The sequence below is a fragment of the Molothrus aeneus genome, chromosome 18, assembly GCF_037042795.1.
Source record: "Molothrus aeneus isolate 106 chromosome 18, BPBGC_Maene_1.0, whole genome shotgun sequence".
Taxonomy (NCBI): domain Eukaryota; kingdom Metazoa; phylum Chordata; class Aves; order Passeriformes; family Icteridae; genus Molothrus; species Molothrus aeneus.
In genome coordinates this window covers 1,838,229-1,851,567 of record NC_089663.1, presented here as the reverse complement: position 1 = coordinate 1,851,567, position 13,339 = coordinate 1,838,229, and the positions used below count along the sequence as shown (strand labels likewise).

The window sequence follows — 13,339 nt, the reverse complement described above, 5'->3', positions numbered from 1 at the left end:
AGGAAGGGTGGGGATGTGTGTTTGGGATTGCCACAGAAAGGAGCCCGCGGAGGTTTTGCCCTGCTGGGATGTCCCAGGCTGGTTTGGTGGCTGGAAGAGCAGGATGTGCTGGGAGAGGCTGGAATGTGAGGGTGGGCACCGTGGGATCCGTGTGTTACAGGGAGTAAAAATCCATCACAGGGCTGTGATGCTCCTGGAATAGGGCTGATCCCAAAAAGCATCCCAAAGGAAACACCCCAAACATTCCCCAGCCCCTGGCAGGGCTCATCTCCATTCCCAACTCTTAAAAATACCCCAGAAATAGAGTCAATGTTCACAGGGCTGTGATACTTCTGGAGTATGGCTCATCCCAAAAAGCATCCTAAAGATGACACCCCAGCCATTCCCCAGCTCTGGCAGGGCTCATCTCCATTCCCAACTCTTAAAAAAAACAGAAATTGAGTCAATATTCTCAGGGCTGTGATACTTCTGGAGTATGGCTGATCCCAAAAAGCATCCCAAAGGGGACACCCCAGTCAGCCCCTGGCAGGGCTCATCTTCTCCATTCCCAACTCTTAAAAAACACAGAAATTAGTCAAATGTTCACTGTGATGCTGTGATGCTCCTGGAATAGGGCTCATCCCAAAAAACATCCCAAAGGGAGCACCCCAACCATTCCTCAGCCCCTGGCAGGGCTCATCCTCCATGCCCAACTCTTAAAAAACCTGGACATCGAGTCAATGTTCACAGGGCTGTGATACTTCTGGGATTTGGCTCATCCCAAAAAACATCACAAACGGGACACCCCAACCATTCCCCAGCTCTGGCAAGGCTCATTTCCATTCCCAACTCTTAAAAAACCCAGAAATCGAGTAAGTAGCAGCCTGCTCTGCAGGCATTTGTTGGCACTCCCATTCTTATTGCCATTTAAAAGAATTAAAACGGGTTTAATTTACAATTGAACCACCGGGCAGGAGCTGCCCCTGCAGGAGCCAGGTGATGTTTTATTCACCACTTCGCTCCTCGTCAGCACACACCAATTTCCACACAAGCGTTGCTCTTAAAGGAAGGGAAATAGAGTGGGAGGAAAAAAAAAAAATAGAAATCCTCTCCTTGGTATTTCAGCTGCAAAGGATTAAAGATCGCTGCAGCCTGGCCGGGATTCCGCCCCGAAGATTTGTGGCTTTTGGAGTGCTTTAATTGCACAATATTCCCGATTAAATCAGAGCAAGGAGCAGGTGAAGGGCTGCCCCCGTGCCTCCTCCACCAGCAGCACCCACTGGAATGGGAAAAAAGGGGAAGAAAATCCTCAGATTCACTCTGGAATTCTTTGGAATGGCAAAAAAAAAAGGGGGAAGAAAACGCTCAGATTCACTCTGGCATTATTTGGAATGGTAAAAAAAAAAGGGAAGAAAACACTCAGATTCATTCTGGCATTCTTTGGAATGGTTAAAAAGGGAAGAAAACACTCAGATTCACTCTGGAATTCTTTGGAATGGTAAAAAAAGAGAAGAAAAGCCTTAGTTTCACTCTGGCATGCTTTGGAATGGTAAAAAAGGGAAGAAAATACTCAGATTCAAACACTCAGATTCACTCTGGCATTCTTAGGAATGGCAAAAACAAGAGAAGAAAACACTCAGATTCACTCTGGCATTCATGGAATGGCAAAAAAAAAGGGAAGAAAAGCTTCAGATTCACTCTGGAATTCTTTGGAATGGTAAAAAAAAAAGGGAAGAAAAGCCTTAGATTCACTCTGGCATGCTTTGGAATGTTAAAAAAAGGGAAGAAAATACTCGGATTCAAACACTCAGATTCACTCTGGCATTCTTTCAGGCAGGAATGATTTGGTGGGAAGGGAGCTTGAAGATCATTTTATCCCAACCTTGCCATGGGCAGGGACACCTCCCATTGTCCCAGGGATCCAGGGGCAGCCACAGCTTCAGTCTGTGCTCACAGGCAACAATTCCTTCCCCATTTCCCACCCATCCCTGCAGTGAGAAGCCATTCCCTGTCCCTGTCCCTCCTTAGCAAAGCCCTTCTCCAGAATTCCTGCCACTTCTCCCTTCCTGTTCCCATATTGGCACACAGATGGCAAAATCTGACCTTTTTCTCAAATAAACCATTAAAAAACCCACCCTGGCTAAGGAGTCTGAGCATTCCCAAACAGCCTTGGGGAGCTGGGATCACAACCAGCCCAGCTGGAGCTGTCTCAGCCAGGAAAGGAGGCACCAGGTCACCTTTGGCACTGGGATAAACTCACAGCTCCGTGCCCAGTGCCATCCCACGTCCCAAATCCCCCTGGTGCTCTCAGGGTGGCACCAGCTTCTGAAGGGTTTTCAGCATTCAAGGCAGAGGATTTTTTTGAACCTGCCTGAAAAGCTGAAATTCCTTCATTCTCCACCCAAACCTGAACAAGCTCCACGCAATGTTCACACTCTGGAACAAGCTGGGGTTGAGATAAAGAAATAAACACAGAATATCCTGCAGATGTTCCATTTATCCTCCTCATTCCCATAAAGAGGCAACAATCCCTCCCTCCCCTGGCCAGAGGAAAAGCAGCTCCTTCATATCAAAGCCTCAGCACTTAAATATTTATCCAAGTGCCTGTCCCCACTTCCCTGGATGCCTGAATTTCCACGCTCAACTCTGACTGATCTATTATTCTCTTTTCCAAGCACAAAGTGGAACTTTTTTATTACAGCTGCAAATTATAAAGCTGGGAAATTCTTTGAAGGGAGTTCGAGCCAAACAGGTTTTTTTCCCCCTCCTCCTCCTCCTCCTCCTCAGGGCTGCAGGAACAGCACTGGGAGCAGACAGGGGCAGGAAGGAGCTGACAGAGGTAATTTCCAGGATCCTGGAGCTGGAGCTGTTTCTCATTAAGCCCCTTCTGTTTTCTTGGTTGCCACTGTTACGTTTCCTTGAGGGCACTGAGGGTGAGCTGGGGCCAGCCAGGGCTGCTGGGGCTGAGCCTCCTTCAGATGGAGAAACTTCCACAGGGATTCAGCCCCGGAATGGGGCACCCTGAGGGGGTTTCCCCATTCCCAGACAGCACAGCCTCAGCCAGGTGGGGCAGATCTGGACAATCCTGGAATGGTTTGGGATGGAAGGGACATTAAATCCTATCTCATCCCACCCCTGCCATGGCAGGGACACCTCCCACTGTCCCAGGCTGCTCCCAGCCCCAATGTCCAACCTGGCCTGAAAAACTCCCAGGGATCCAGGGGCAGCCCCAGCTGCTCTGGGAGTTCCGTCCCAGCTCCTCACCACCCTGCCAGGGAACAATTCCTAATTCCCAAGATCCCATCCATCCCTGCCCTCTGGCAGTGGGAGCCATTCCCTGGGTCCTGTCCCTCCATCCCTTGTCCCCAGTCCCTCTGCAGCTCTCCTGGAGCCCCTTTAGGCCCTGGCAGGGGCTCTGAGGTGTCCCTGGAGCCTTCTCCTCTCCAGGTGAGCACCCCCAGCTCTCCCAGCCTGGCTCCAGAGCAGAGGGATGGGTGGCCTGAAAGCCACAGAGATTCCCACAGGATCACCCAGTGCCACCCCTGCCATGGCAGGGACACCTCCCACTATCCCAGGCTGCTCCCAGCCCCAGTGTCCAGCCTGGCCTTGGACATTCCAGGGATCCAGGGGCAGCCACAGCTGCTCCAGAGCAGAGGGGCTCCAGCCCGTGGAGCACCTCCATGGCCTCTCTGGACTCTGAGGAGCACTCCCTGCTTTGGTTTTCATCCCATTATTGCCAAGGAATCCCCTGGAGCTCTTGGCCAGCCTGGGCCAGCACCGAGGGTCAGGGCTGGGATGGCAGGAGGGTCAGGACAAGCTCCCACCAACCTCTTGAACCACCAAGAAATGAACAGGGGAGCTGCTCCTGGCTGGGAGACAGAGCTGGGCAGAGCTCAGGCTCTGCCAGGCCCAGCAGTGGTCAGTGCCAGCCTGGCCAGCGCTGCCCACAGCCCCTGCCCTCCCCGTGCCCTCCCTCCCAGCCAGGAACACGGTGCCACCTCTCCCAGGGTGCTCATCCTTATCTAAATTCATCCTCACGCCCGTCTGGCTTTGAAAGGAGCCTCAACTCCTCATTAAAGGACACGGTGAGAAGTTTCTCCTCTGAGCACGGTAAAGCTCCAGCGGCTCTGGATGGAATAGCAGGGCCGTAATTAACATTAATGACACTCCTAAGGAGCGCCGCAGCCTGGAGCAGCGGGATGGTTCCAGCACGGAGCCAGGTTGGTACGGGGACCACTCATCACTGTCACCTCACGGTGTGCAAAGCATCCTTTGAGGGAGCTGGACACATTCCAGGAGCTGTGCACAGCTCCACAGCCCGGCAGCAGCAGCGAGATTAATCAGGGGGATGATTTGGAAGCACAGGGAGAGATGCTGCTCGTTTTGCTCTCCAAATTCCTGCACTGCCACGCTCTGCCCCTCGCTGGAGTTCCAGGCTGGGCTCTGGTTTCAGGATAAATAACAGAGATCATGGGATCCTTGGAAATCATGGAGTCCCCAAGTGCCACATCCACACGGCTGTTAAATCCCTTCAGGGATGGGAACTCCAGCCCTGCTCTGGGCAGCTGTGCCAGTGCCTGACCTGAATCCCAGACCTCCAAAAACCTAGGAGCTGAGGGCCCAGAGGTGAAAAACTGAATCTCAGACCTCCAAAAACTTGGGAGCAAAGGGGACAGAGGTGAAAAATTGAATCCCAGATCTCTAAAAAACTGGGAGCTGAAGGCCCAGAGGTGAAAAATTGAATCCCAGACCTCCAAAAACTTGGGAGCAGAGGGGATGGAGGTGAAAAACTGAATCCCAGACCCACAAAAGCCTGGGAGCAGAGGTCTTCTCCACCATCCCCACCCCACTGAGCAGCCCCTGTTTAGTCTGTGCCTCAGATTTAATCATTTAAGCTGGTCCTAAACAGGCCCTGATGGATTGGCCCACCCTGCCCCTGCCCTGGCCCAGCCTGAGGCCGTTCCCTCTGCTCCTGTCCCTGTTCCCTGGAGCACAGCCCGACCCCCCCGGCTGTCCCCTCCTGGCAGGAGCTGTGCAGAGCCACAAGGGCCCCCTGAGGCTCCTTTGCTCCAGGCTGAGCCCCTGCCCAGCTCCCTCAGCCTCTCCTGGGGCTCCAGCCCCTTCCCAGCTCCGGTCCCTGGCCTGGCCACGCTCCAGCCCCTCCATGTCCATCTTGTCATGAGGGACAAAAACGTGACCCCAAGATCTGAGGTGTCTCACAGGGGACGGGCCCTGCCCTGCTCCTGCTGCCACCCCAGGGCTGGCACAGCCCAGGTGCCAGTGCCCACCTTGGGAAGAGGCTCCATATGGATCATTCCCACACGTTGGGCACGTCCTGCTGCATCCACCTGCTCTGCAAACATCAATCTCCTGCTCGTGCCCAGTGCCAGGAGCCCACCTGCCTTTCCAAAGCTGGGCAATGTCACAGGAGCTGCCTGGATGCTCTCCTGAATCCTACCCATGCAGAACATCCAAGCATCGATCCACCAGGTGGATGAGAATTGCTACAAGGGGAAACATCATTATTATCAAGGTTGAGGAGCAGCAGAATTAATGATCCATCAGGGCCTGTTTAGGACCAGCTTAAATGATTAAATCTGAGGCACAATCTAAGCAGGGGCTGCTCAGTGGGGTGAGGATGGTGGAGAAGACCTCTGCTCCCAAGTTTTTGGAGGTCTGGGATTCAGTTTTTCACCTCTCTACCCTCAGCTCCCAGGTTTTTGGAGGTCTGGGATCCAGTTTTTCACCTCTGGGCCATGATGTTCCCAGTTGGGCAGTAGATTTGGTCAAGTACCACAGGAAATATCCCATTGTCAGGAATTTGCAATGTGGGATGGAGAAAAAACACCCTCAGGACAGAAAGTATCTAAAGTTAAAGTTGGAAATAGGTCAAGGAAAAAGGAAAAGAAGAAGCTGGGGATGTGCTCTATCACCAGGTCACATCTGAACTTCATGTCTGACTTCACCCAGCCAGGAAATCCTCATCCCAGTCTGGAAAAATCCCATCAAAAATCCACCTCGGCACCAATGGAGCAAAAGGGGAGGAAATGAACCCTCAGAAGGCTTTGAACCAGCAGGTTTTTCCACCAGGAAAACACCCACACCCAGAACGTCACTGCAGCAACACAGGACAAGGAGAACTCATGGAAAATTTAGCCAAAATCCAGCTGCCTTGAGCTGGAGGAGCCTCGTGCACCACAAAAATGTAATGTCCCATCATGTCCAGCAGCTGCTGGAACTCAGCACGTCCCCAGGGCTGGGTCATGCTCCCATCCTCCCTCTCCAGCTGCTTCCCAGAGGATGCTCCTTGGAGCTCATGGATCTGGCCACAGCAGCGTAGCAAAAGGAGCCACAGCTGGGAGCTGAGCAGGGTTTGGGCTCAGCTCCCCTTCACAAGGGTCAGGGTTGAGGAGGGGGGTCAGGGGATGGATCTAAGGAGGGGTCCAAGGATGAAGGAAGGGTCAAAGGACAGGCCTGAAAGACAAAGGATGGGTCTAAGGATGGGCCCAAAGGTGAAGGATGGGCTAAAAGGTAAAGGGTGGATCTAATGAGGAGTCTAAGGATGAAGGATGGGTCAAAGGACAGGCCTGAAAGACACAGGATGGGTCTAAGGATGGGCCCAAAGGTGAAGGATGGGTTAAGGAAGGGTCCAAAGATGAAGGATAGGCTAAAAGATGAAGGGTGGATCTAATGAGGGGTCTAAGGATGAAGGGTGGGTCAAAAGACAGGCCTAAAAGACACAGGATGGGTCTAAGGAGGGCTCAGAAGGAAGAAGGATGGGAAAATGATGAAGGGTGGGTCTAATGAGGGGTCCAAAGATGAAGGATGGGTCTAAGGACAGGCCTAAAAGACACAGGATGAGTCTAAGGAGGGCTCAGAAGGAAGAAGGATGGGGTAAGGAGGGGTCCAAAGATGAAGGATGGGCTGAAAGACGAAGGCTGTGTCTAATGAGGGGTCTAAGGATGAAGGGTGGGTCTAAGGATGAGTCAAAGGACAAAGGGTGGGTCAGAGAAGGAAAGGGGTCCAGGGTCTAATGAGGGGTGCAGGGATGAAGGACAGGCCCAAGGACAGGCCTAAAGATGAAGGAGGGGTTCAAATATGGGGGAAAGGATGAAGGGTCTGTCTAAGGATGGGCCAAAGGACGGGTCCAATGTGGGGTCCCAGGATGAAGGGTGGGTCCAAGGACAGGTGTAAAGATGAAGGATGGGTCTAAACGTGAAGAATGGTTCTAAGTACAAAGGAAAAGTCTAAGAATGGGCCTAAGGATGAAGGATGGGTCTAGTGAGGGATCCCAGGATGAGTCCAAGGACAGGTCTAAAGAAGAAGGATGGGTCTAAGGATGGGCCCAAGGATGATGGATATGTCTAAGGACAAAGAAAAGGTCTAAGTACAGGTCAAAGGATAAAGGATGGGCCAAAGGACAAAGGCCAGGTCTAATGAGGGGTCTAGAGATGAAGGATGGCTTCAAGGAGAGGTCTAAGGATGAAGGCCGGGTCTAAAGAGGGGTCCAAGGATGATGGGTGGGCCTAGGTAGAGGACAAAAGACAAAAGATGGGCCAAAGGATGGGTGTAAGGGTAAAATCCACCCACTCCTTCCAAGGGTTAACAAGCCCTTAACGAGCTGGACTTCTATTCCCCAGCTAATGGATTTTTGAGACCTCCCATTCCGAGTTTGTTTCTTCCCTGGCTCCTGGCTGATGGATAATCATTAACTACCCATGAGAGACTCCAATGGCCCGTGGAATTCATGAGGTATTAAATGGGCATTATTTTATCAGCCACTCTCAATGTTTTGTTTGGGTTTGAGGACCATTCCTGAGATGTTTATGGGCTGTGGATTTATGGAAGTCAGGGGATCTTTTCAGGAGTAATGTTCCGTACCTCGGAGTTACGGTCGACAGCTGGAGACTCCATGCGGGAAAATTGGAGGCTGGGAGCTCCAAAACAAAAAAATCAGACTTAACCCCTGCCTCAGAAGGTCTTGGCACACAGAAATGATGGATTAAACACCGGGAATAAGATCCAAAACACAACATTCAAAGGAGTTTATGAGCTGTCATCGGGAATCAAGCAGTACAAGGTGGCCTTGCTCGGGAGGGGACCCGGTCGCTGCCGCTGCTGTCACAAATAAATGGTGCTGGTTTATTTTCTGTCTGTGCCAAGGTGGAAAAATCCAGGGGGAGCAGCCTCAGAGAACCCTGAGGGCTCCACTCCATCAATCCCAACCCACAGCTCATAGGGAGAGAGATTTCTCCTCCTGCCAAAGTCACCCCAGAGCCCCTTTCACCCCACCCTGAGCTGAGGAGGAGATAAAGGGACTTTGGATAAGTGGCAGGACACAGGGAATGGCTCCCACTGCCAGAGGGCAGGGATGGATGGGATATTGGGAATCAGGAATTGTTCCCTGGCAGGGTGGGCAGGCCCTGGCACAGGTGCCCAGAGCAGCTGGGGCTGCCCCTGGATCCCTGGCAGTGCCCAAGGCCAGGCTGGACACTGGGGCTGGGAGCAGCCTGGGACAGTGGGAGGTGTCCCTGCCGTGGCAGGGATGGGACAAGATGCTCCTTAATGTCCCTTCCATCCCAAACCATTCCATAAATCAGCCTGAGGGACACCAACCTCCCTCCTGGGAGGGTCTCAGAAGGGCCCTTGCAGAGACCAGGCAGGATGGAGTTAAACCTCCACCCCAAATCACTCCAGGAGATCCCACCCAGCACTTGGGATCCTCAAACTCTCGACTGTCCATGTCCAGCCCCTCCTTCCATGCTGGAACAGGACACAGGGAACAAAAAGCCCCAATCCAAAGCAACCCAAGGGCCCAGGAGCACAACAAAAACCAGGAGGGGTTGATCAGGGAAGGCTCCAAACCCTCCTCCAGGGATGAGCTCCCTCCTGCAGGAAGCACAGAGGACTCGGACTTCAGGGACACTGTAAAAGTGTGGCATTAAAAAAAATCCATCCTCAAATTCCACGGCCATAAAATAACAATTAGCTGAGAAGAGCCAGAAAATATTTCAATTTTAATCCACTTTTTATCTGTGCCAGGCATTTTCCACCTCATCCAGGCTAATAAACAACTTCCACTCCAGCAGGGCTGTGCTGGAAAAAAAGAGGGGAAAAAGAAGAAGCTGCCTCTTTAATGCACTAATTACAATCCCGAAGCACTAATGGGATTAGCAGGCAGGATTTAGTGGTTGTCTCCTGCAAAATCATTAAGTGCCATTAGAGAAAATGAAGTTCCCTGCTTCTCCAAGAGGTTTGCAGGAATCCGGATCCAACCCGGCGCAGCAGCCCCTGGAGCACAACGGGGCCCTGTCAATATTGGCTCTTCCCTTGATTAATTCCCTAATCAGGAGCTGAATTTGCCCAGCACCACTGGGAAGGGAGCACTGGAGACACTGGGAGAACTGGCTGCAGTCATGCAAAGGAATCATGGAATGGTTTGGGTGGGAAAGGACCTTAAAGCCCATCCAGTGCCACCCCTGCCATGGCAGGGACACCTCCCACTGTCCCAGGCTGCTCCAAATCCCATCCAACCTGGCCTGGGACGTTCCAGGGATCCAGGGGCAACCACAGCTTCTCTGGGCACCTTGTGTGGAGAGGGATGAAGGCAGAGGGGACATCACTGTGTGTTTGTGTCACCCTGTGTGACATTTCCATCTGCATGCCCTTCCCTGTTCCTTCCCTTTGCAGGGAATTCCAGGCACCCCCTCCCCACCCTGGGGAATCAGTGGCCAGAAGATTCCATGGTGTCCAGCTCCAGGTCAGGGTGACCACGAGTGCTGGAAGGTGTCCCTGCCCTTGGAATGACACGAGCTTTAACTCCTTCCAGCCCAAACCTCCATTCCTGTGATCCCTGCCTGACTCCATCCAGCTTTCCCAGCGTCTCCAGCGCTCCCTTCCCGCTGCTGCCCGGCAATTTCAGCTCAGGATCATCAGGGAATACCCAGGGACCAACCCAGGCATCAAACAGGGCAAGCTCTGCCCTCGGTGAGACCCCCTCCAGCTGAGGGCAGAGCATGGATTGGGGCTGGAATGCCGAGAAAATCGGGAGGAGGGAGAGGCAGCTCCCAGGAATTCTCCCTGGGGACACGGGGCTGCTCCTGGGGACCCAACAAAGCCAACACTTCTCCAGTGCCTGAGCATGAGGGTGGCCTTCCAGGAGGCATTTCCAGCTGAAATGGCTTTGTTCCCAAAAGTTAAAAGCCCTGAGAGAACAAAAATTCCCAGCTCAGGGGAAAAGGAGGGTGGATGCTCACCCTCACCCCTGCACAATGACGGCTGCCACAGCCCGGGGGACAAGTGACACCGCCACGCTGAGGCCACCAGACACCTCTGCCACCCCCAAACCTGCCCTGGTTCCCTCTGCCCAACAAGGGCAGCTCCAGGTCAAGCACTGGGAGCACCTCAGTGGATTTAACCCTTCCTGTATCCCAGCTGGAGCTGCCCAAACACCACGGACAGGCCGGAGGGGCTGTGCTGTGCCAAAGCTTCCATGCTCCCTCCACAGTCCTCAGAGGACTCTTCCCAAGATTCTGGCATGGCTTTTTTATCCCCAAGAACTCCGAATTTGGGGACAAAAAGAGCAGCTTGTCCTGGGATCCTGCTTTGGACCAGCTCCATCCCGAAACGCCCTCAGGGAAAGGCGGTGCTGTCCCAAAGTGGCCACGAGTTCCCTCTGCCACCCCGTGCCATGGCAGGAGGAAGGTTTTCCGAGCAGGGCCACGGAAAGGGAAGGAAAGGGATAGGGAGGGAATGTAGGGATGCCAGGGAATCCTTTCCCTGCACAGCAGCAGCCTCTGCCGGCAGCGGAGCCGCAGAGCAGGAGCCGCGGGATGCGGCAGAGCCTGGATGGAAAAGATCCCGGGGGATCTCCAGAACACAAACTCCTCTCCACGAGGATTTATAAATCCATATATCCACTTTCCAGCTGGAAGGTGATTATTCCCATCTCTCTCCGGCGTGCACTCACTCCCCCATGCAGCTCTCACTGCCATTCCCGTGCAGCAGCTGGAAAATCCAACCCTCCCATCCCACATTCCAGCATGGCCAGCAGCAATCCTGGAGCCCCTGGGTGCTCCCCATCCACCCCAAAATGAGATCCTGGGGAAGCAGAACCCCATCCCACAACCTCCCAGCTCCCCACGCACCCCAAAATGAGATCCTGGGGGAGCAGAACCGACACCATCCCACAACACCCCCGCTGCAAGGAGCTGCAAAAAGGAATTTCCACACAAAACCTCCAAACTAGATGCATTATTTAGGGATAAAAATCCTTTTCCCAAGGCGCTGGGATGAGATTTACCCCTCTCAACACGCACCAGCACCCGGGGCACCACTTACTTGGGGGTGTGTGCCTCATCCACCCCAAAATGAGATCCTGGGGGAGCAGAACCCCATCCCACAACACCCCCGCGGCAAGGAGCTGCAAAAACGAATTTCCACGCAAAGCCTCCAAACTAGACATATTATTTAGGGATAAGAATCCTTTTCCCAAGGCGCTGGGATGAGGTTTACCCCTCCCAACACGCAGCAGCACCCGGGGCACCACTTACTTGGGGGTGTGCGCCTCATCCACGCGGTGCCCCAGCTGGAACTCGTGGGATTTGCTGCGGTGCAGCGCCGTGAATCCCGGAATGAGGTGGATCAGCTTCCTCGACGAGGGCGGGGGCGTCCCAGGGGGCTTCAGTTTGTTCCTGCGGCGCACGGGGGGGGTCCCCGGCGGGGTCATGGTGGTGACGATGTTGGGGGTGCGCGGGGGGGTGTGCGCAGCGTGGCGCTGCCTTGGGGACGGCGGCAGCGAGCGGTGCCCGGACTCCAGCGGTGGGCACAGCCCCGGGTGGCCCTCCACGGTCAGGCGGTCCACGTGCGTGTACATGGGGCCGTGGGACGAGCCGGCGTGGCAGTGGTGCTGCCCGCATTTGGGTTGTACCTTGGGGCTCGGGTGCGTCCTGCCCCAGGGGCCCGGCTCCGCGCTGGGGCAGCCGGGGCTGTTCTCCTTGCCCGGCTCCGTGCTCGGCCACTGGATGGTCCAGTCCTGCTTGGAGAGGCTCCCGCCTGGAGAGGGCACAGAGACACGGCCGTGAGGTGCGGCAGAGGGTGGGGATTTGTCACAGACATCTTTTCGTGAAAAATCCTTTCTTTAGGATTTTTCCTCCTGAGAAGATGAGAGGTCTCAGGAACGAAATGTAACCAATGGTTATCTGCTGCTGTGGAATGCAACAGGTGCATCTGGGATTGGCCCATGTTGGTTGTTTGTAATTAATGGCCAATCACAGTCAGCTGGCTCAGACTCCCTGTCCAAGACAGAAGCCTTTGTTATCATTCTTTGCTTTCTATTCTAAGCTGGCCTTCTGATGAGGTCTTTTTCTTCTATTCTTTTGGTATAGTTTTAATGTAATATATATCATAAAACAATAAATCAGCCTTCTGAAACATGGAGTCAGATCCTCATCTCTTCCCTCAACATAAGACCCTTGTGAACACGGTCACAGGGATTCTCTGATCAGCCCTGCAGGGGTTAAACCTGGTTTAAACCTCCCCGGGAGGGTTTATGGGGTGGATGGGGCTGGGAGCAGCCTGGTTGAGTGGAAGGTGTCCTTGCCTATGGAATGGGATGATCCTAAAGGTTCCTTCCAACCCAGCTGTTCCATGATTGATTTGATGCTGGCACTGCATCCCAGCAGGAAGCTTCTCTGTGTTACAGAATCTTGGAATGGTTTGGGTGGGAAGGGATCTCAAAGCCCATCCAGTGCCACCCCTGCCATGGCAGGGACACCTCCCACTGTCCCAGGCTGCTCCCAGCCCCAGTGTCCAGCCTGGCCTTGGGCACTGCCAGGGATCCAGGGGCAGCCCCAGCTGCTCTGGGAGTTCCGTCCCAGCTCCTCACCACCCTGCCAGGGAACAATTCCTCATTCCCAATATCCCATCCATCCCTGCCCTCTGGCAGTGGGAGCCATTCCCTGTGTCCTGTCCCTCCATCCCTTGTCCCCAGGCCCTCTCCAGCTCTCCTGGAGCCCCTTTAGGGCCTGCAAGGGGCTCTGAGGTGTCCCTGGAGCCTTCTCCTCTCCAGGTGAGCACCCCCAGCTCTCCCAGCCTGGCTCCAGAGCAGAGGGATGGGTGGCCTGAAAGCCACAGAGATTTCCACAGGATCACCCAGTGCCACCCCTGCCGTGGCAGGGACACCTCCCACTGTCCCAGGCTGCTCCAAGCCCCAATGTCCAACCTGGCCTTGGACATTCCAGGGATGCAGGGGCAGCCACAGCTGCTCTGGAGATCCCACTGTGGAGCCCCACCCCTTCAAGAGAGGGATTTCCAGGGGTGGAGATGTCCCCACGTGTCCCCACCATCACCAGCTCCTGCT

General features: G+C 54.1%; 1 protein-coding gene across 3 annotated transcripts in view; it reads right to left on the bottom strand.

Moving 5' to 3' along the window:
• Positions 1–13,339, bottom strand: part of KSR2 (kinase suppressor of ras 2) — a 90,082-nt gene that overhangs the window by 60,415 nt on the left and 16,328 nt on the right. For all 3 annotated transcript variants that reach the window (XM_066561961.1, XM_066561964.1, XM_066561963.1), the window contains exon 4: positions 11,532–12,033. In XM_066561961.1, the coding sequence (XP_066418058.1) occupies positions 11,532–12,033 (502 nt within the window). The remainder of the gene's footprint in view (positions 1–11,531; positions 12,034–13,339) is intronic.